The 22811-nt window shown below is 41.9% G+C and overlaps 2 protein-coding genes and 1 pseudogene across 3 annotated transcripts; 2 read left to right on the plus strand and 1 right to left on the minus strand.

Moving 5' to 3' along the window:
* The first annotated feature begins 1670 nt into the window (after positions 1-1670).
* On the plus strand, positions 1671-11213 carry LOC106922034 (long-chain fatty acid transport protein 1-like). The gene is made up of 14 exons (XM_014994128.2): positions 1671-1884; positions 2000-2172; positions 2261-2399; positions 2496-2751; positions 4323-4493; positions 5032-5101; positions 6425-6516; positions 7666-7775; positions 7890-8099; positions 8453-8579; positions 8670-8807; positions 10153-10317; positions 10720-10866; positions 10947-11213. Exons 2-14 carry the CDS (start codon positions 2003-2005, stop codon positions 11102-11104), a joined length of 1953 nt encoding a protein of 650 aa, XP_014849614.2. The 5' UTR covers positions 1671-1884; positions 2000-2002; the 3' UTR covers positions 11105-11213.
* Positions 11123-20598, minus strand: LOC106922036 (zinc-binding protein A33-like). The gene is made up of 7 exons (XM_014994130.2): positions 18531-20598; positions 15220-15315; positions 14891-15127; positions 14774-14796; positions 14561-14679; positions 14271-14467; positions 11123-12249 (listed from the first exon to the last, which is right to left on the minus strand). The coding sequence occupies exons 1-7, from the start codon at positions 18762-18764 to the stop codon at positions 11647-11649; spliced, it is 1509 nt and encodes a 502-aa protein (XP_014849616.2). The 5' UTR covers positions 18765-20598; the 3' UTR covers positions 11123-11646.
* On the plus strand, positions 20091-22803 carry LOC106922037 (uncharacterized; annotated as a pseudogene). The gene is made up of 5 exons (XR_015762360.1): positions 20091-20398; positions 20492-20607; positions 20689-20916; positions 22123-22125; positions 22214-22803. The product of XR_015762360.1 is annotated as an uncharacterized LOC106922037 (transcript).
* The last annotated feature ends 8 nt before the right edge of the window (positions 22804-22811 follow it).

Consider the following 22811-nt stretch of genomic DNA (forward strand, 5'->3'; position numbering starts at 1 on the left):
GAAAAAACCTAAACCAAACAATCACCCACAAACTTATGAATCAGACATTCATAAGAGAATCAGACATTCATAAGTTTGTGCCTCACAACATCGCTGTCATTGCAAAAGGTGTGTAAAAGCATATCTTCTACACACCTTTACAAGTAATTGTCTTGTTTTGTACAGTAAGTGATTTGAATTTTTCCATGAAATGTAAGGAAATGAGTCATCTCACACTCATGAGTCTCAAAAGGTCTTAGACAGTGGACTAGACAAACTGTGAAGAAACCACACAAGGCTGAACTGACACTAGATTTGGCACAGAGTTTTCATTTATAAGCTCCTAATTTGTTTTCAGACATCTGGTTAGAAGCTTACATACATCATGGGGATTATTGTTATATAAATAAGCCTGATGAAAACCACCCTCTTCTTCAACACCTTGCTTAGTTCTGAGAGTCTGGAAACGACTTTAAATTTTACCCAAATGCTAATATTTGTCCATGACATACAGTTTCAGTGCTATGAAGCTTACCGGAAATCACCTGCGCTGTAAACAACCGTCCTTCACTGCCAGGAGAGAAGTGGCGAGCTGAAGCTAATGGCTAACTGCTAATAATGTTGATTCAGTATTTATGGAAGCGTGGCCAACACGGACTGAACGGCTTCATTCTCTTCCTCCGCTGCCATCCTAAAAAGAGCGCAGAAAATGACGTCACATCGCCCGCGACTTCTCCTTTTGTTCGCTGATTGGTCCGGTTAAAATTCTACAGGAAAAAATCCACTTCAATGGGAGAAAACTCGGACTGAACAGAAGAAATCCAGCGGAAATGGCGCACGAAGGAAATGGGGTCAGGCTAATAAATTTGGAGCTTTTAATTATTCATTTGAACGGCCTTTATAAATAGTACATAAACTTTTGTAATTTTTTCCCCCATTAAGTTCAGACGTTTTTAAAAACACGAATTGTATTTTTAAAAATCATCGTTTTTCGAAGTGAAATCCGCGAAGTAGTTACCTTTAGCTTTACAATTATTATACAGCACAATTAAATACTCTACATTAAAACCAAAGAACAAAACCTGTTCTCAGGTCAGCGGATGTGCGTGTTCAATCGGGCCTTAATGTGATCCGTAGTCATGTGATTAAAGCGTCTCCTCCACGCTGCCCAGCGAGATTCACTGCTGTATCTACGGCAGAGTGATGGATCTCGTCAACCGAGCCTCTGGTCGGGTTTTGCGCTGCCTCTGGCCACAGTTTGTTTTTTTGTTTTTTGTTTTTTTCCAGCAGGCATTCAAAGTTTTCAGCTTTCATCTCCTGAATGGCCAGTCTGTATTACTTATATTTAAATACCGTTACGTTATTGGCACACAGGTAGAGAAGGAGCTCGGAGACTGTTTAGCCAATCAGGACGCAGAACACAATGCACTGTGAAAAAAACAAAACAAAAACTGCACGCGTTATAGCGAGGGATCACTGTAATCCAAAGTAGGACAAAAGCATACATACAGGTTCAAATACAGCAGTATTTGAGTCAATATTTCTTAGCAAGTTACTCCTAAACCCCATGCTTTTTTTTTTTTTTTCTCGAAGCCATCATTGCGCCCCCGGCATTATTCTGACAAGACCCATAAAGTAAGAAAAAAAAAAAAAAAGCTCCTTGTTCCTCGTAAAAATACAGCTCGGTTTTGGCTCCGGGGCAGATGAGTAACACACCCCACTGTGACGCTGGAGCTATGAGTTGCAACCTGCTCTGCTCTCTGCTATGCGCTGCTTATCAGGCACTTTATTTCTGACAGCTGCTCTGGAAACATCTGCTCTGAGCGGCTGCTGCTGCTCACCCTGTGCATTAATTACTTCTGGATTCTCCTTCCCAGTGGAGCCTTTTATAAAATCCCTGAACAGGTAAATAAATCGTCTCCCTCTCTGTTTCTTAAAACCCATTTTTTCCCCCCTCATACTCTTTTTGAATCCTGTTTGTTTTTGTTTTGTTTTTTTTGTTTTTTTTTTCTTATTGCAGACAATGAAGCTGCTGATTTGTGTCCTTGCGAGCTTGGTCTTCTTGGCTCCCCTGAGGCCCGTCTCCATCCCCTGGCTGCCCGGCCTGATTGCAGGGCTGGGCGTCCTTGCGGTCTGGATGGGGTCCTGGAAGAACATTCGTGTTGCTGCATGCACCATCAAGAGAGACCTGATGTATGCAAGTGTTCTGTTGTGCACGTCTTACTCCTGTTCTTCCTGATTTTCCGTCATCCCCTCCATTTTTGTCCCCTCTTTTCAACAGGTGTCTGGCTGCTATTGTGAAAGTAAGACTTTCCATGCACAGAAATGTGCAGAATAAAAGAACCATCCCTGCCTTGTTTGCTCAGAAGGTGCTGCAGCATCCAGACAAACCCGCCTTGATCTTTGAGGCTACAGGAGAGGTGAGAAAAAAAAAAAAAGACATTTCAAAAGTGGTGCAAAATCCCCAAAGAAATCTGAATGAAACTTATTTACTTTTGCATTTGTATTTCCTCCAGGTTTGGAGTTTTAAAGATCTGCAGGAGCGATGCAACGCCGTGGCTCACTTGGCTCTGGCCCAGGGCTGGGCTGAGGGGGATGTGGTGGCCTTGTACATGGAGAGTCATCCGTCGGTGGTCGCTCTGTGGCTGGGGCTGGCCATGGTGGGCGTGGAGGCCGCGTTCATCAACCACAACCTGCGGCAGGAATCGCTGCTGCACTGCGTTGGAGTATCTGGCGCTCGGGCCGTGGTGTTTGGAGCCGAAATGACTGAAGGTGGGAGGCAAAGCGACACGCGCCCGACATAAAGATACATTCGCTGCACAAAATGACGGGTTTTTTTTTCCCCCCTCATTGTCTGACACTGAATCGGATAAAATGTTTTGTTTTTGGTCAGTTTCTTTCTATTTGCTAAATGCCAAAATTGTAAAAACAATTTTAGAGAGAATTTTTTTTGCACTACTTTTGTCAGAGTTACAAGTTTAAATACTGCAAGATTACAAAGGTTTTTTTTTTCTTTTTCTAACAAAAACTCAGGGAATGACTTTAAGGCTTTCTAACTGATTCATTTACAGACTTTGAGTGAAAAGGACACAAACCTGGTGGAGGCAACACTTCAAACACACTTCTCCTTTGTGTGGCTTAATGGAAACATTAAAAGCAGTCAAGGTATCAGGAAGTGAACTGTGAACCATGAAGCCATGGGAACAATTTCCAAATGCCAAAACGTGCCACAAATGTTTGTTCGAACAAATGCAATCAATGAGCCAGAGATGAAAATTAGCAAAATATACAAATCCACCTTAAAACAAAAGCAAAAAGACTTTGTGAAGTCGTTGTCTAAAGCTGGTCAGAGTGTCATTAGAGTGGAAGGAGTCCAATATCGGACCACACAGTGAGGAGGAATCCATTACTCCAAAAACCAGCTTACAGTTTGGAAATGCACTCATTGGACAAAGACCCTATGTTTGTTTGTTTGTTTGGAGATGCATCCTTTTTTTTTTTTTTTTTTGGACTAATTGAAATTGAAACGTTTGGCCAGAGTGACCATCACTGCATTTAAAAGAAACAAGCGTAACCATCCCAACAGTAAGGTACGGTGGTGGCAGGATCATGTTACGTGGGTCAGCACATGCAGCAGAAGGTGCAGGGAGCACTTAAGACATAGATGATATCATGAAGAAAGACTAAATTAAAACGGGTCTACCCATTTAAAATGAGCTACAAAGTGCCTAAAAGACAAGAAACATCTGTTTTTCACGAAGCTCTGATGTCTCTCCTATAACCTGAGAGCAGAGCTGAAAAGACGTGTGTGTGACTAAGGCGAACTGCAAACTTCACTCAGTTCTGTCAGGAGGAACGATCCAAGACTCCTGCAAAGTAAAGCGACCCAATCACATTGTTTAAAAGGCAAAGAAGCTAATTTACACTTCTTAAGTATTTCCTAAAGAAGTGTAAATTAGCTTCTTTATTTGAAAAAAAGGTAATAAAAAATATCTAATATATTCTGGCAGTCTTTGTTCTTTCGTGAATCATCTTGGTAATTGAACCAACCTGAAATAGAAACGTCAATAAATCCACAGGGTTTACTCCTGTTGTTCTTGGCTAGTTGTTTGGCAAAATCACCGAATATTACCACAACATGTCACAGTTCATAATTAACCCATCACGTTATTAAAATACATTAACGTTTCGCTGAGACGCACCCGTATCAAAACGAACCGATTGCAGAAGATTTCATCCGAAATACAAGCTATGAATCTTTTTTTTTTTGTGAGCAATCTCTTGAGGAAAAGTGTTGCCCCTCTCCGCATTCCTATGCGCACCACGCTCTGTTTTTCTTTCAGCGGTGTCAGAGGTGTCAGGATCCCTGCAGCCCGGCACGACTCTGTTCTGCACGGGCGGTGAGGAGGAGGATGGGGAGCGGCGCTGCAGCTTCCAGGCCCAGAGTCTGGAAGCCCTGCTGACCTGCTCGCCCACACACCCGCCGTATTACAAGCTGAGGAAAGGCTTCAATGGTAACACTCTGCAGCTTGTTTAGCCCCCCCAATGCTTAATGTGTGCATGCGCGTGGCTGCAGTTATATTTCATGGGGGTTTTTTTTAAATACTTTGATTGCACCACATTTTTCTCAGCAGGTCTTTGCCTGCCAGATTGCTCTCTTTCTCTTGCGATCCAACCCGTATTAACACGCAGACAGCACAAAAACGCTCATGCAGACCTCACCATCGGTCTCTTGCGTGGTGTTGTAACTCTTTAAATGTCATTAAAAGTTATATTTAAAAAATCACTCTAGACTGGCAACATCCCAACTATTCAGTTCTGTTTCTGTCTTGTCGTTGTTGTATCGCATTCCTGAGTTATTCTTCATGTCTTTGCTTGCTCGGTCTGTCAGGGGAGAAAGGAACATATTAGGTGCTAATGTGGGGGCAGGGGGGGGGGGGAATCTGGGAGCGTGTCGTACAAGTAAAAGTTATGCTGAACGTGACAACAGACACCGAAATCACTAGAAAGCTTTTTAACGTCTCTGCGCATTGGGTTTCTGCTGGCTTGCAGACAGACTTTTCTACATTTACACGTCTGGAACAACCGGGATGCCAAAGGCAGCGGTAGTGGTGCACAGCCGGTGAGTTTATTTCGATTGGTTTGATGAATGTTGAACGGCAACGTGTTGCTCAAAAACAGCCAAAGATGTTTAACTCCTAAATGCATGTTTGTTTGTTTTATACCGTTTGAGTTCTCTGCTGCTTTTCAACTCGAAAGCATTTGGGCTTAGCTCCACTACTGCCATGCGACCAGATGGGGTCACGTTGAGCTTTTCAAAACAAAAGCCTTTCTTTTATGACCAACAAAAGACAATAGATTAGGATAATGAATAGGTTCTATATGACTAATAGTCTGCAACCTTTACAGTACGGGGAGACATTTTCATGTAACAAGTGTTACATGAGCAAATAATTAAAAAGGTAAATATCTACTGTAGGAATTTTTAATTATTGTTTTTTTTAAGTAATAAAAAACAACATAAAAGTAAAAAAATAAAAAATCTATCCTACTTTCCGTCTTAACCTAAAGAAAAAAAGTATATACATTCATATCTAAATATCATCTTCTGTTGTGGAATTCAGTGCCATTATTCAACGAGAAAAGAGGAATTAACACTAAAAAACCTGCATTTCTTATTTCTATATTTAAAACATTAGTTGGACCTTTATTATTTTTAAGAGCCATTGTAGAAACCTGCCCAACTAAACCAGCCTCAACTGAGCGCAGTGATGACATTTCAAAATAAGTCCTATAGATGCTCTACAAAATAAAAGCCTTCATATTTAACAATAACATTTTACCAAAGCTCTGCTGGAAATGAATCAGCGATGAACCAGCATGAACAGCAGTCGCCTTCATGTTTGTCATGTATTTAGAAACGGCTGATATGACTAAGTCAGACAAAAATGTTAATGTACAGGTGACCTTTGACCCACATCAGATTGCGTAACACACAGAAGGTCTTTCATGAAAAGACTGCATGACACAAGGAAACCAGTTTCCTGTTAGCAAATAGTTCACCAGTGGTAACTCTGGGGGAGCTGCAGAGTTGCACGGCTCAGGTGGAAGATTTTCTACGAAGCTGTGTGGCAGAAGCCATGAGATTTTCTATTTCCAATTTGCAACGCGCCTTTTAGGAGCTGAACCGAACACATGAAGACGTTTTCTGCTCAGATGAAACTAAAATTATTTTTTTTTTTAAGCCAAGATGTAAAATAAAACATAATGGGAGAAAAACTAACACGACGCATCACCCTGAAAACACCAACCCCATGTTGAAACAAGGGAGTGGCGCCATCATGCTGAGGGAACGCTTTCTGACTGAGATCCGATCAAACCCTCTGCGGTGTGCCATCGTACCTTGACAAATGCTGATTGTCTCTTCTTCCACTTGGCTTGGCAGCTATTTCCGCATCGCTGCCTTCGGTTTTCATTCGTTTGGCTTGCGTCCCGATGACGTCCTCTACAACTGCCTTCCTCTCTATCACTCCGCAGGTAGGCCCCGTTTTTACTGAACAATGCATCTTTGTAATTATCACACCCTTTTTTTAAAAAAAAAATCTGCCATATATATGTTTTATTCTGTCCAGGCTTTTGCTCCTTTTTGTTACTCAAATTATCTTCCTGATTACAGCTTTCTTATTTCATCTACTAATTAGAGGAACAAAAATCTGTCTGGACCTCAGCCTGTTGTGTAAAATATATTCCTCCCCAAGGCAGCTTTTGTTTCGGTCTATAAAATATTTTTCAAAAAAGTCTTGAGGATGACGAAGATGATTTTTGGCAAGCGTGAGACGACACTTTGTGTTCCTTTTGGTCTCGGCTGGCATTTTTGCCCAGTTCTGTTTATGTTTGCTAAATCTTGAACATTGACATTAACTGAGGAAACTAAGATGTGCAGCGCTTCAGATGTTTTCCTTGGCCGTTTCATGACCTTTTGGATGAGTTGATGCACTCACTTCACTGCTGGAAAGGTTCGCCGTTTTCTCTATTTATGGATAATGTCATTTTTTTGAGGTTCGAAAGGACTCGAGTGTAGCGCTAAGCTGTTGTTAAATGAAGTCCTGTGACAATAAGGTAAACAGTGACATTACAGGGGGAATGCAGGCAGTGAAATGTAGGAATCCAGCAAGGGAACAGTGAAAAACCAGGAGCTTAACTGCTGAGGCAGAAATTCAGGACCAGATGAACTAATCAGAGAAGATGGGGAGCAGCTGCAGCAAGAGGGAAAGCAGGGAAACTGAGGGAGAGAAGCTAATTAACACTCAGGGAGCAAAACTAACGCTAAGTGCACACAGCAGGGCGAATGCTACACAAATCAGATTTTTTTTTTATTTTTACCCATATCCCACTTTTTCACAACAAGCTGAACATCTCAATTTTGATCTTTTCACCTTTGTTCCTCCAGAGGAATATATTAAAATCACAAAATGCATGCAAAGGAATAAAGCAGTTTTTCAACACCTTTCTAACAACATCTGTGGTTTGTGACAAGTATTACATGTTTTTGATGATCTGAAACATTTAAGTGTGAGAAAGAAAAAAAAAAAAAGCTGCTTTCATCTGTTTCTAAAGTATCTGAAAAGAATCTCTTGGGTTTGGCTCTTCGGTTGTTTTTGCTGTATGTGTTGTTTGTTTGCACAGGGACCATCATGGGCGTGGGACAATGTTTGCTCTTTGGCTTGACAGTCGTAATCCGGAGGAAGTTCTCAGCCAGTCGCTTCTGGGACGACTGCGTTAAACACAACTGCACCGTGAGTTCACGCCGCCGCCGCAAGCCGGACGATCGATTTCCTTCAGGCGCGTCTGTAAACGACTCGGCCAAATCTGCCATGTGACTTGTCTCTCCTTGTGCGTCAAAAACCCAGGTAATCCAGTACATCGGCGAGATCTGTCGCTACCTGTTGGCTCAGCCTGTCCGCCCGTCCGAAGCTCATCACCGGGTCAGAGTTGCCATCGGCAACGGCCTTCGTCCCTCTGTTTGGGAGGAGTTCGTCCGGAGGTTCAGGATCCAAAGAGTGGGCGAGTTTTACGGCGCGACCGAGTGCAACTGCAGCCTGATCAACATAGATGGAAAGGTGTGCTGAGACTTTAGAACCAACCTGGCCCAGTCCAACCAGACTATTAACTTTAACTAAAGGCCCAAACCCAACTTTAGTTTTTAGACCCTCATTTAAGTAAGTTAGTTTTGTTTAACGTCCACCTTGTCACTTCTTGAATCAGAATCAGCCTTTATTGTTTACGTTTGCGGTGGAGACACGGCTGTCGAAAGAATCGCGTTACAGTCCGAATAACGTCTGCGTCCTACTTACTGCCTTTATTTCCCCAACAAGTTAAACTATCTACTCTTCTGTTTAGACTATAATAAGAAGATTAACCCAACACTTGCTGAGCTCAAGGATTTCAGACGCGTCCTGTCTCACCCATCCAGGTGGGAGCTTGTGGTTTCAGTAGCCGGATCCTGCCCAACCTTTACCCCATCCGCCTGGTCAAGGTGAAAGAGGGCGAGAAGGAGCTGCTCAGGGATTCGCAGGGACTCTGCATACCTTGTCTGCCTGGTAACACAACACACACACTTAAACTAAAAAAAAAAAAGAAAAAGGTATCAAACAGGTTCCCAAACCTCACATCTGCCTTTGCCTCTGCAGGGGAGCCGGGTATGCTAGTGGGCCGCATCAGCGACAAGGATCCGCTCAGGCGGTTCGACGGCTACGCTGATCGGGACTCGACCAATCAGAAAATAGCTCACCATGTGTTCCAGATGGGAGACTCCGCTTACGTCTCAGGCATGTTGCACGCTGTCCGCGTGTCGGTTTCTGAATAATAATGATGTCACGTCTGGGCTCTGGTTTCCAGCCTTGCCGTCTCCAAACAAAGGCTCTCAGTGTAAGGAAGCTGGAGGAGACGTTGCAGCGACACGCGCAGAGGTGTAAAAATGACACAAGGACAATTCGTCTGTGTTCTCCGATTGCTGGTCAGCTCAAGATAAGGCGGGCTTCAGCTCCCTGTGACTGGAAGAACGGGACATGTTTAATAATAGATTCTCTAATGGTGTTTTATTTTCCTCCTAAGACTTGGATAACCTTCTAACCAAAAAATGAAAGCTTATAGTTTGTTGCGAGTGGCTCTGCAGTGCCAGCTTGAAAAGAGAAAAAAAATACAACAGAAACATAATCTGGCACTGAACAATTTAGAAATATCTAGGTGTTTAATTCTACTTCTTGGCACCGTCTTGTCACAGTTTTCTGATTGGCTTATTATTGTAGTGAACGATCCAATCATGAACCATTTACCTCCAGTAAGGTTCCCCAGGCTTTTGGAATAAATAAATAAAAAAATAAATATAACCAGCATCACAAAACCTTCCCTGTACTTACTCGTGGACATGATGTGCTTTTCCAAATCTCATCCATTGGTCCACATCCAAACCCACCTGTGGTGTTTGTAGCTGAAAAAGCCTATTTTTAGACTCAGCTAACCAAAACAAAACACAGGGTTCCAGCTGGAGTCTGCAGCAAAGCTGAACAAATGCCAACATCCCCTGCTATCATTATATCACACTGAATGTACTAAAATCAAACGTTGGGGTTTTCTAAATTGTTGCGTCTGACAATAAAATATGAATTCTGACACTAGAGGCACCAACAGGACGTGGAAGTCTCCGTAACAGAGGTACTTTAGCATCGATCCAATGCCAACCAAATACAGGGTCCGAATGCATGATACCAATACTGACAATGATACTTTTTATTCAACCTTTGAATTATTTTTGTTCAAACCTTGGACAGAATCTGGACAAAGTTTATAGATATCTAAAAAATACTTTAATAACATGATTTTTGTACATTTTTCCTAAATAAAGTGGGGGAAAAAACATTTGAGAGCAAAGCGAAACAAAATCTTTTTTGAGGAAGAGCTGAGACACTGATACAAAAATAAAATAAAAAGATAGAATCCAAATCTAAAGTATCGATCCGATACTGATACCAACTTGGTATCGATATCGGTATTTTTGGATCGATCCAGCCACTTTTACTCTGTTATTTCAGAAGGATAATTATCTTCGATTTCTACTTCACGGATGAAATTCCTGATTCCTTCTTTTCCATCTTTGCGTTTTGTGTCCACCAGGCGACGTGCTGGTGATGGATGAATACGGCTACATGTACTTCAGGGACCGCAGCGGGGACACGTTCCGCTGGAAGGGGGAGAACGTTTCCACCACAGAGGTGGAGGGGGTCCTCAGTGGGCTGCTGGGACACACCGACGTAGCCGTCTACGGAGTGTCTGTTCCAGGTACGGATGAGACGGGGAAAACACACACACACACACACATGTTTGTGTTGCTATCTTTGTGGGGACTTTCCATTGACATCCATTCATTTCTACAGCCTAAACCTTACCTTTACCCTTTTCCTAACCCTAACCATCACATACCTAACCCTAACCAAAACTCAATTCATACCTTAGCCCTAAATCTGACCCCTGACCCAAAAACAGGGTTTCTCCTCGTGGGGACCAGGCTCCGGTCCCCACGAGGAGCGATTGGTCCCCACAACGTAGTATATGTCAGGAAAATCGTCCCCACAAGGTATTACAAACAAACACACACACACACACACACACACACACACACACACACGACACCTACAAACGAAGCCAAACCTGAAAACTCAAGAGCCTCCTGCGTTTGTGCAGGCGTGGAGGGCAAAGCCGGCATGGCGGCCATTGCTCACACGGGAGCCGATTTGGACCTTGATGAGTTTCTGAGTGCCGTACAAAAACACCTTCCCTCCTACGCACGACCCGTCTTCCTGCGATTCATGCCATCTGTGGACACTACAGGTGAGGCGGCAATTCAAGGACTCAAACATGTTTCGAAAAGAGCTGAAATACAAACTCTTTCCTCTATTTTTCCCTCTCAGGTACATTTAAAATTCAAAAAACACGCCTGCAGAAGGAAAGCTTTAAGCCACAACACACGGGGGAGGAGATCTATTTTCTGAACAGCCGGGCCGGACGCTACGAGGCTGTTGATGATGAATTGTGTAAAGCGATCGTTGAGGGCAAAGTTTCTCTCTGAGACAAGAGGACACCCATAGAGTCGGCTGTATATTTTATTACTATTTTAAGAAAACTCCATTGTGCGATGGAAACCTTGTTGATTTTTCAAATAAATGTTGTATGTAAAATGTTTGAGAAACTTCTTACACACTGATCTTAAAATGCATCAACTAAAGATCAACCATTTGGTAATTTTACTGCAGAACAAAGAAACTAATTATATTTGCACAATGTAAAATATTGCACCTGATCTTAATTTTTTTTTTTATCACATTTGTCTCTCTTCTTTTATCACAGTTTGCACTTAGATTTATTTGAGGTTTCCACGGTGAGTGATGGTAAGGTGATTTTTATTTCTACAGCACATTTTCAGCAGCAAGGCAATTCAAAGTGCTTCACATGAATTAGAGGAAATACAAACAAAATAAAATAAAAACAAAGTACTCCACATTTATAAACTAGTAGGGGTTTCTCTGGATTCTTGTTCTGATAAAACTAGATCTAAGGGTATAAAAGTGCGTGTTGGTTCTCCATTATTAATAAGAATAAGTTATTGTTAAACTAGTTGGCATCACTCAGGGCTTTGTTCAGTGAAACATGGTAGCTCACGTTAAACCTGCTCTTTCTGCTCTGCTTCTTAACATGTCTGGCGTTTGGCGTCTTCTCCTTCCCTTCAGGTTTTCCTGATTCCTCCTTTTTCTCACAACATAATTCGGCCGACTTCTTCTCGGCGTCCGTTTCTCTCGCCATCTCTGCTGTAGTACCGTTCTCCGTGGGAGAGTTGCCCTTTGCGGGCCGATCCTCCGACTCCAAGCTGATCTTCACTCTCTGCTCCAGCACTGCAACGCCTCCACCTGCAGACGACGCCTCAAAGTAAGGATAAACTGCTTCTGCGAAACAATGCGGGAAGGTAAAAAGAGGCGCGTCCGTGTCAGCATCTATGAACGTCACCGCCCCTCCTTCGAGGTCCAACTTTACTCGGACTCTGTTGAGGCGGCGTGAGGTGCCGACGTCGAGGGTTTGAGTGGGAGTCGTGAGAGCTTGGTACTCTCCGTCCTTGAGCCCGATGCACCAGAGTCCGGCTTCTGGAGATGCTTCACATGTGGCGGTTTTCAGCGCTGACGGAGCGGCTACACCCACTGTCCATCTGTTGGTCTCCCCAACCTGAGAGACGAAAGATGAACCTTTAGCCTAAAAGTTCGGAAAGAATCGTTATTTCTTGCTGCACGTGAGATTGTCTAAATGTCCTCCTGGTTAACACGTCCCTTATTGGTACCAAGTCTTTATTTTCTGGACTTTCTCAGTTGGTAAAATGTGCCAGGAGTGCCGCAGGGTCGTGTGCTGACCCGCCTGCTCTTTGCACTTTGCAACCATGGCTGTTTTCCCATCAAAACCCTCAAATAAAGACCCGTTTGCAAAATTTCATGTAACAGTTTGATTCAGAACCTGGCAGTGAAATGTTTATCCTGCTTTTGAACACCAAATGGAGATCTTAGGACCGCAAGGAAGTCCTATCTCACTTCAGCATATGTCAAAACAGGAGCAGTGGAGTGTTGTATTTTGAGAGTCACAGTTGCGTATCCGCCTCTTCCGTGCTAGCAAATTATATTCATGTCTACAAAACACATAGTTTAAGTTTTTAAACTAGCTAACCTCCCTCAGAATCTGTTTCTATAGATGTCCTCCTGACAAACAGCCTGGTGGCTTCATATTCCAGCTGAACCAAAGTTTCCAAAGCTTCTCCAGCCTGTGATGAAAATCAGGAAAAGGACATGATCAGAATGGAGTTACCACGAGGTGACCAGCGACACAGGATGTGCGGGGAAAAATATTATCAAAGAAGTTTTTCTAAAACAAGATAAAACCTGTCCCAGCTCCTCCCATCAGGGCAGATGTTACAGATTAATTATGTTCCTACAAAAACAACTTTTCCAGAACTCCCACGAATCTATTCAGCCTTGACTCTCCTTTCTGCTGAACGGTGCGTGTAAAAACACCGCATGTTTAGTCAAAACTTTAAAGCTCACAAAGCCAGCTCAATCTGTCTAATTCTGACAGATTTTAATTTTTACCAATGTTTTTGACATTTCGTTACTCGTGTTTTAATGTTTTCCTCTTTCCTGGTTTCGTATTGTATTATCTATGCTTTTTTTTTTATCTCTTCATTTTCTGATGTAGCTTTTATGTCCATTCATTTTATTCCCCTGGACCTTGGGGCAATCAGAGAAACAATCTCATCATTAAGAGAGATTCTCTTGGAAAAAAAAAAAAAAAAGATGATGCACCTCTCATGTCGGGTCTTTGCTGGATATCTGTGTGATTTTTCAAAGACATGATATTTAAATGCTGTTAATTTGCTGCGGATACCTTTTCAGGGTTTGCATTTTCTGTCTTTAAGCATGCTGCACAATATTTGGTTTTGGTGGAAGAAGTGAACAGAAAAAGAGTGAAACATCATCCAATGTCAAAAGGAAAGCTTTTAAAAGCTACTGATCAATTAGAAGCCGTTTAAAAATGTAAACATACAACACAACTGTACAAAAACACACATTGTCACCTTCATAACCTTATCGCCCAAGTCATTTTTTGCCAAAAGTGTTTTTTTTTTTTTTTTTACTTTTTAGCAAATGCTTTTAGGGCATTATTTTAGGAAGGTGACCACATGCCTCGCAGTGGAAATGTGAGCTTATACATACCTGAGTGAGGCTGGCCTCCCCCCCCACTTTCTTCAAATCAGACAAAACTTGTGTCAAACGTTTGTGCCGCTGTCATTTTAAAGATATTAAGAAAAGTTTCCAGAGGTCGTGAGAGGTCAACCAGCCCCAAACACTTTCCTCAAACCAGACAAATTTGGTGTCAATTGCCTCGTCGTTTGTTCTGCTTTGGCTTTGAAGTCATTAGTGAAAGTTGAAAGGTTAAGAGGTCAACCAGCCTTTTGACCTTTTACAAAATCAAAGCAGCACAAACACAGGCGAGTCGATTGACACCAGATTTATCTGATTGGAAGAAGGAAGAGGGGGGAGGGGCTGGTTGACCTTTCATGACCTCTGGGTAACATTTCTTAATATCTTTAAAATGAGAGCTGCACAAAGGAACATTTTTGCTGCGCAAACGTTTAGCAGCAGGTTTGTCTGAACTGAAGAATCACTCAGCTTCACTCGGGTTAGGTTGCAGCATGTAGATACCTCCACGTCCCAGCAGTGCACCCCGGTGTCAAAGCCCTCTCTTGCCAGGATGCGGGGATGCGGGTGGAGGTGTTCGGGCTCGTTTATGAGCTGCTCTGCGCTCTGCCGGGGTCCAGCGGTGACATGGAACCGGCTCAGCCCTGAAGACGACGCCCCCGCAGCCCGGCCTGCTGCTCCGGGATCCAGGGTCACCGGAGCTGGAAGACGTCGGGTATTTGACTGACATCAAAAGCAGGGAAGCGGAGCAGACCGCAGAGAAAACGAACGCGCATGCGTGGGAGGTCACTAACTATAGGGGGCGATTTGTTTCATCTTCTCCCAAACGGCGTATCGGAGGTTGCCTAAGTGTTTTGCCACGTTGATTAAAGGCCTGTGAATCCTCTCCGGCTTGGCGTTACCGCACCATGTGCTGCAGTGAGTAAACATGGACGGAAAATCAGATGGTGGTGATTTTTTTTGTTTTTTTTTGCTGCTGCTTATATGGATATGATAAATCCTCATACCTACTCAATGTATCTTGGTATTCCTGTGAAAAATAATTGATTTGAGAGAAATTTATTTTTAGGTAATTTTTTAACCGCCAAAAAAAACAAAACAAAACCACAATTTGATTACGTAACCTGTAAGTATTCAGTTCCTTCTCCCCCGGCACGCAGCTCCCGTTCAGTGAGCCGGATCTTGTCCTCCAGACATGTCATCACCTCGTTTAGTCGGTTTATCCTCTCCGCAGCCTTCCTGCTCTTCTCCTCCTTCTCCTCCATCAGCGCATGAAGTCTGGCTGCTTCCTCCTCTCTCAAGAACTGATGAAGTTTCTCAAATTCTTCCTTCATGATCTCCTCTGTGAGGTGGGAATCAGTCTTTAAAAAGATTTTAAAAGTAAAGCTTATTTACACACGCAGACAGGTGAAGAAATGTGTTGTTGTTGTTGTTGTTTTACTGTTAGATGCACCTGGTTGCACTTGGATGCCGCTCTGCAGGCCTGCATTACGTCCTCGAAGTTTTTAATCTTCACGTCTAATCCGGTTAGTGATGTTTTAAGCTCCTCCTAGTGTTGGAAGGGAGAATAACTTTAAAACCAGGCTTTATGGATAGAATACATACGATTAACTTGTTTTGGAAATAATTAAAATGCAGTTTCTGACTTTGCATTTGATTACTTTATAAAGAAATCCAACATTTTAGAGCAAAAAATTATAAATTTTATACAAATAAGACATTTCCCACCAAATTAAATCAAATCTGCTTCATGGTCAATGATTCGGACCTGATTTCTAGAAAAGATTATGTACAATACCTAACTAAAACTTGATCAACTTTGTTGACAAAAAAAACTGTCTTTTTCCATACACAAAAGCAAAGAGAGGACATATACTGAACTTCAAGTGCAACTGAGACAAAAAATTACAGATATCTAAAGTTAAAATACATTCTAGCCACCTAATATGAAAATTTGATTGACTTTACTGAGCTGCTTCAAAATTGGTTTTGAATATTCCTTTTTTTTTCAAAAGGCCTTTTATGTTTTTATCCTCAAGATTGACATATATATGTATACACACACACACACACAGCCAAAACCAGAAGATCACAGCAAAACATGACCCTAAAGGGTCACACTATGACCCTTAAAATTTGAAATCTGAAATATTTTTAAACTTCATATGTGAACATCTTAATATCTGAAGTTTAAATCCCAAAGATGTAGTCATATATCTGTGTTCCCAGGCTACACATATAAAGTATGACTTATGAAATGAATTATAATTTTCCTGGACAACAGTTAGCTGGATCATTAAATGAACTGCCTGGCTCACCACATACAGCAACAATACACTAACTCAGTGTTTCTTAACTCTGGTCCTCACCGCCCCCTGCTCTGCATGTTTTAGATGTGCCTCTATTCCAGAACAGCTGATAATGATTGCATGACCATCAAGTACTGCAGAAGCCTGTTAATCACCCAGAGATACAATTCAGGTGTGTGGCAGAAGGGAAATACCTAAAACATGCACTATGCTAAGCTAGCATTAGCTCCTTTCGGTTTTAATAGGACTCATTGATAATTTAGGGTTGTAACATTTTCCAGACAAGCAAATGTGGACAAATCGTACAGAAAGATTAGCTGTTGTGCTTCATAAACTCATCATTTTATGACTCATTAGTGTTATAAGATCAGAGTTAACCTACACGGCTGTTGGTTGTGTCTCGGTACTGATCTAAGCACTAAATTATCTAAAAATAACATTTCTGATTATTTATAGTGGATCCCAGAGATGCGTTCAAAGATTAAATGATGATGAAATGGTGATGAAATGGTGATGAAATCCTTGTGGAGCCAAATTTTTAGCAAAGACGACCACTTAGATTACCGGCCAAGTATAATTTGTGAACATTCTCTCTTAGTAAATCAGGGCCACATTAAATTTAAACAAGGCAGCATCTGTTTGGAGGAGAAAATGCATATTTACCAGAAATTTTATGGAGGCCTGTAAAGAATCCTCCTTGTTTACACATCTGCCGGATGTGGCTTCAGGAAGCAGGCGGAGGAAAAAGTACACAACACTCAGAGAGGGCCTCAAGACGGGGGGGGGGCAGACAGATCATGTAAGACTCGGCGCTTCTGGCAATTCTTCTGTCACTTTGATGACTTTTGCAAATGTTTGGTTTGGCTTTCTGGCATCATGGCTGCTGTGACTTGAGATACCAGCGCTCAGACATTCTGGTTGGCAGTCGTCTGATGAGCTGGTGTCCATGAGGGGAAAAGTCAATTCATGCCAGCTGTTCTGTTTCTCAGCACTTCGTAATCTGTTTTATTGCTTTCTGGGGGAAAGTAAGGTCTGTTTCCATTTTAATTTAACTTTTTTTTTTCTTTTATCATTTGGGATATTGTCGAAGTAAAGGTGTAAGATAAAGATTGACATTGAAAACATAGTCTAGAATAAATACAGTGCCAGTCATGTCGAGGGAAGAAAGGCCCATAAAATGAACTTGTCTTTTATTTCAGCAGCCAAGAAAAAAAACAAAAAACAAAAACAAACATTTTCTAGTAAACTTTCATTAATAACAATTTACTTTTTGTTTTCCTGGGGTATAAGTGTCAATTAACAGTAAAGTTAGGCGTCAACAAGGACACAAGAACATGCAATGAATCAGCATGGAAATAACTTGTCATCTAAACTTCCTCATGTCCACAATTAGAGCAAATTGCTGTGTCATGTTTTCTTTTTTTAATGTTATTAATTGGAGGGGGGGAGCAGAGGGACGGGTTCGCCCAGGGCCTGAGTCAAGTGAGAACCGCCACTGTTTTAAACAGTCTGTATCTGTGCTGGCCAATCACATGAGCTCATTCAGTGAAGAACTGAACGCCACAGGATGTCATTCCCACGTGTTGCGATAGAAACGATATGACTCCGTCCTTAGACCACAACAAACGGACCACTTTAACGCCATTTACTGATTCAGGTGTGTGCATCCGTTTGTTTACTGTTGTTTATATATATATATATATATATATATATATATATATATATATATATATATATATATATATATATTCTTTTTGCAAAAACATTCTTTTTGCTGTTTTTGATTTTTCTGATTTGCATGTTAACTAAGCAACTGTATCATATTATCGATTCTAATTTCACTTCACTGCTCCGTCTGGGTTTTCTCCAATTGAAGTGGATTTCTCTAGCGAACAGAAGGAGAAGTCATGAACGATGATGTCAATTTTCTACACTGTTTTACAATTGTAGCTTGCCTGTAGTTTTAGTAATGACATCAGAGGAAGTGAACAAAGCTTCTCAGACCGTTTTGGCCACACTTTCAAACATTTAGTTAGCTTTAGCTGCCGTCTCCGTTCGGCTCGGCGCTTCTCTCTTCGCATTGGAGGATGGCTGTTTACAGCACAGGCAAGGTCCGGTAAGCTTCATAGCATCATACCACATGGACAGAGGTTAGAGACTGGGTAAAATTTAACACCTCAACCCAGTCCACACCTCCAGAAAGAAATAATTTCTCAACAGACCATCTGTACGAAGCAAAGCCTAGAACAAGGATCTGGATTTTACCAGGCTAGTATCATCCTGATTAGGGTGTAAAGCCTGAATGTTTAAATGTGTCTTCCTATTTAAACTTCCAACTCCATGTCAACACCTTGTTTCTATTCCTAAAAGATTTATTTACAATGCTTTCTCGTAAGCATGCAGCTTAAAGTGTCAAAGGTCGAGGTACAAGCGGCACCAAATTCCAGATTCCTACCTTGCAGTCGGTCGCGGCCTCCGCTGAAAGGTAAACCCTGTGGCGTGCGTGGCTGTCAGCTGCACAGTGTTTACACAAGGGCTCCAAGTCATCCAGACAGAACAAGGACAGGTACTCCTCGTGTTCCTCGCAACATTCCGCAGACGCAAGCGGTGAGGGAAAAACAGCCTCCGATCCGGGCAAGGGCAGAGAAGAAGAAGAAGAAGAAGAAAAAGAAGCAGCCTGGTCACTCATGGCAGTTCTGACAGATATGAAGACAGTTTAGTTTGTCAGAATGAAGCGGCGAGGGGGAAGCTGGGAACTGGAGAATGGCAAATGGGAGGCGCACTCAAGCGTCCTGGTGTCGGGATTGCACGGTGGTCGGCTGGCATGCATCTGTTCAGAAGTGAGGCTGAATAACAGAATATCTGCTTTCAGTCTTCTCATCTGACCAGATGAAGCCGTGCATCGCCCAGCAGCGAAGATCTGTCTTCTTTAACGCTGTGATTCACAGGTGTTCATATTCCTAATTAGGACTTAGCTCGTCCCTTTTCCCGCCAACTGCGTCTGTGTCATAGTAAAAGAAAAATAAACAGGTCTGAATATGAGTTATCTATTTTCCACCAGGTTGTAAAGTTACTTTAACTGTACAAACCACACACTACAGATTTCAATGTGTAATTATTCACTAAGCAAAGAGAAAATGGAAAAAGTTTGCTTGTAATTCTCGCTGTTGTGATTCAGAGTGCGTCCTCCTCTTCCATGACTTTTCACGGAGGTCGGCTGGTCGTAAAGTTCTGCTGTTTGACATGTAGCTCCTCTGTATGGATCCAGTTTCGCTGGCCTTTAACACTCTGAGCTGCTCAGATCCTGAACTCATGAGGCAGATCAGTTTCGTGTGGCTCATATTTCTTTGCTCGGATGCATCAACCGTTGACCAGTTTAAGGTGAAATGCAGTAAATGATTGGGGGCAAAAATGGCGTCTTTCATCTTTTTATTTTCTACAATTTTTTTTTATCAGAACAGATTTTATTTAGATGCGAAGCATATTTAAAGACAGATTTCAATTAACGTGAGTGACCACAAAGCCACCCTTGAAAATGTATCATAATAATAATACGCTATCTGACTTAGTAAATGGCGAGTAGATGAAATGGATACGTTTTTTGATTTGATTTTGAAGATATTTCTTGTAAAATGTGTGAAACCTCAGGCCGTGTGGGGGAACACTGAGTCCTGTCATGCCTTTGAAGTCAACTAGTTATTTTAAATTTACTTTTTGAGCACATTTCATCCCATCGACTCAAACTGAAATAAAGCGGAATAAGCTGGTCTGTCTTCAGTTTGCTTTCCAAGAGGTTTAGTATTTTGTAAAATCGTGCAGGAAAAATTCATGCTTCATTAGTCTGCTATTCACTGTCCACTTGTCAATGAGGGAAGGAAAACTATGTGGTAACAGACTCAAAACCAAAGCAGATGATTTAGAGAAGTTCTAAACTTTCATCTCGGAAACTTCAACTTTCGTCTCCGTTGACTTCACGCCTCCCAATTGAACAAATCGGATTCTTTGTGTTCTGAATTTTTGCCCCCACTGGTTTTCAACAGAGCGTGTTACAGACATCCTGGGTAATCTGACTCCTCTCTGTAAGCATCGTTACTGCTCTCATCTGCTGAAACATTTGAGGAGAAAACACACAGAGTCCTCTGAGCCCCGCCCTCTCACTCAGCAAGCCGTGAGTCACGTCCTTCCCGAGTATCTCAAATCAGAAACATATCCCTACGGGACATAAAACTCAACCACGGCACTGGTTCAGGAAGCCCGATGGATGGATGGGATCTGGTCATATTGCCACCTGCAGGTCAGCAGCGGTTTTGCAGTGGGGAAGCCGTAACGCCAGAGAGGTAAAGACTGGATCTGCATTTGGGTCTTCCACTGAAGCTTCATGCAGTGTCTTCAACGTTTCATCTTTGAGCACACCAGGTTGTTTAAAGGTGGATGGAGCTGCAAGACGGAGTTCGTCCTTCCTGGCTGCCACGTCTGCTCCTCCGTACCTGAGCATTGTGCGTTAGTGTGTGACATGTGTCAGCACATTACAGGTGAGCGCCTTCAAGACAGATAAATGTGCACAGATTTATTATTTTAACCGCCTGGGGTGATTTTGTTTGTGTGTGTTTCAGGTAAGCCAGAGGACAGACTGGCTTGTTGGGACTGTCCTACCTGCAGTTTCCTGTCTTCATACAGCATCCTTACAGTAACCCAGAGTGTCTGACTGGCTACCGGCTCTTGTGAAGAACAGATCTGCTGGGCAAACATACTACCAACACGACATCAAAGCTCCGGTCTGCGGCGGTTCCCTCATCCCTCCTCCCAAACATTTTATATTCATCTCATTTGTCAATTGTCATGCAACTTTTTTTGATTGAACATCTTACTTTGACTCTTCAAAACGTTTTTCAATTTTTGCCTTGTCTGATCATAAGACATTTCAGCAAAGCTTGAAAGTTTACAGTTTGAAGAAGAGACTTCGTTCTTCGTCTCACCTTACTCTGGAAACTGACGCTGGTGTTTCAGCGTCCTCCAGGTCATGTCGTGCTTGAGTGGACGTTTTTTTTTTTTTCCTCCCCCTTTCTACCAAATTGGGTCTTTAGACAGAACCAGCTACCTGCTGGCTCTAGTCCTGGATCTGGTTAAACACAGGAAGAAAGCTGCATGGTGACCTTTCAATCTAACATTCTTTCATCCAAAGGAACATAGTCTGAGTCAGACGGATGAAACGCCTGGCTTTCCAGCCGGAGAAAGATGAAAACCGTTATTAAGAACAGACTTTGAAGTCAGGCTAGCATTAATCTTCAGGAATGGCTTCCGACATCAAGCCTACTGAAGTTTGTAAACTGTGTGCAAAAGATCTGGAGGAAACCAAGTCGAAGTTCACCAAATCTGCCTGTAGACAGGTCCGGTATCCATCTACAATTATACCAAAAGCTCATTGATAATCTCTACAGATTACATCCTAATCTGTAAAGATTATGATGGAGGTACAAGTCCCCAAAGGGTGTCCGGTTGGGGATATTTGTGCTTGTATTTATGGTTTTTAACCTGATTAGTGTAAAGGAAATTACAAATTTACAGTAGATTTAAAGTATTCTCACTTTTTTTGGAAATTATTTGTTAAATCTAAATGTTAAAAAACATTTCTGTTTTCTGTTTTTATAAAAAATAGAAGATCTTACCAAGTGTTTTTGTCTTATTTTTAGTGGAAATGTCTTAGTACTCTTGAAATAAGACAAAACTAACTGACAGATACATTTTCAACAAGATATAGGAACTTGTTTTAAAATAATTCCTCAATATTGGTGAAAAAGTACTAGTTCCACTGACAGATGTCTTTTTATTTTTAAAATGGGAAAAATAGGATTGAAGAAATCTGCCAGTGGAACGAGTACTTTATATCAATATTCAATAATTGTTGACTTGAAACAAGCTCCTACACTGAAATATTACTTGTCAGTTATTGTTGTGTTATTTCAAATGTCCTAAGATAATGGCAGTAGAAACGGAGACAAATATACTTGGTAAGATTTGTGTTTTTGAAATGTATGCTCCATTTTAAGCCAGTTGGCTCTTGAGCTTTCTGTCTGTGTGTGATTTTTTTATTGAATTCAACTTGTCAAATCTTGCCTTCCCGTTTAACTCCGTCCTGAGAAAAAACCTGTGCTGGTAAAGTTTGCGAAAAGATGAACAAACATGATTTGGTAATTATCCGGTCTTTTTGGCTTCCACACTGTGTTTTTTTTTTTTGTTTGTTTGTTTTATTTTGTGCTGCAGAGACGAGACACTGCCTGCCACAGACCTTCATCCCTCTCCAGCCTGCACCAACTGGCCGAGCGGCTCCAGCTCTGATCTTATTTCTGAACTGGTGTACCATGAAGAGCTGCCCCACAGAGTGTGCCAACACACACCAGGCTACAAGTGTGAAGGCTCCTCGTCAGACTCTGCAGCTCTCCGTCTGACAGGGAGGACACATTGGACAACTCAGGGAAACATGTGCTGCTTCGTGGAGCGGAGTTGGTCAGAGCCAGAGAGGAACTGCAGAACAGGAAGCAGTAAAAATATAACACAATGCAAATCACAGCTGCAAGCATCATGGTCTCTCTTAAACTCTCATATGTCAAAATAATGTTGTTGGTTTTTTTTTTATTGCTGTAATGCAAATTAAGATTTTCCCATAGATTATTGGGAGGAGGAAAATTACTTATCTTTTTATAAATGAAATTTAGATAAAGACAAAAAGAGTATTATT

This window comes from Poecilia mexicana, unplaced genomic scaffold (genome assembly GCF_051168715.1).
Source record: "Poecilia mexicana isolate PSO_F unplaced genomic scaffold, ASM5116871v1 scaffold_2, whole genome shotgun sequence".
NCBI classification, from domain to species: Eukaryota; Metazoa; Chordata; class Actinopteri; order Cyprinodontiformes; family Poeciliidae; genus Poecilia; species Poecilia mexicana.

Excerpts from the sequence above, each read along its gene's own strand:
- LOC106922034 (XM_014994128.2), top strand. The coding sequence starts at position 2,003 with ATGAAGCTGCTGATTTGTGTCCTTGCGAGCTTGGTCTTCTTGGCTCCC. Across the intron at positions 2,173-2,260 it reads ACCATCAAGAGAGACCTGAT|GTGTCTGGCTGCTATTGTGA; the intron begins GTATGCAAGTGT and ends TCTTTTCAACAG. Across the intron at positions 2,752-4,322 it reads TGGAGCCGAAATGACTGAAG|CGGTGTCAGAGGTGTCAGGA; the intron begins GTGGGAGGCAAA and ends TTTTTCTTTCAG.
- LOC106922036 (XM_014994130.2), bottom strand. The coding sequence starts at position 18,764 with ATGAGTGACCAGGCTGCTTCTTTTTCTTCTTCTTCTTCTTCTTCTCTG. Across the intron at positions 15,128-15,219 it reads CGGCATCCAAGTGCAACCAG|ACTGATTCCCACCTCACAGA; the intron begins GTGCATCTAACA and ends ATCTTTTTAAAG. Across the intron at positions 14,468-14,560 it reads GAAACAAATCGCCCCCTATA|CTCCGGTGACCCTGGATCCC; the intron begins GTTAGTGACCTC and ends GACGTCTTCCAG.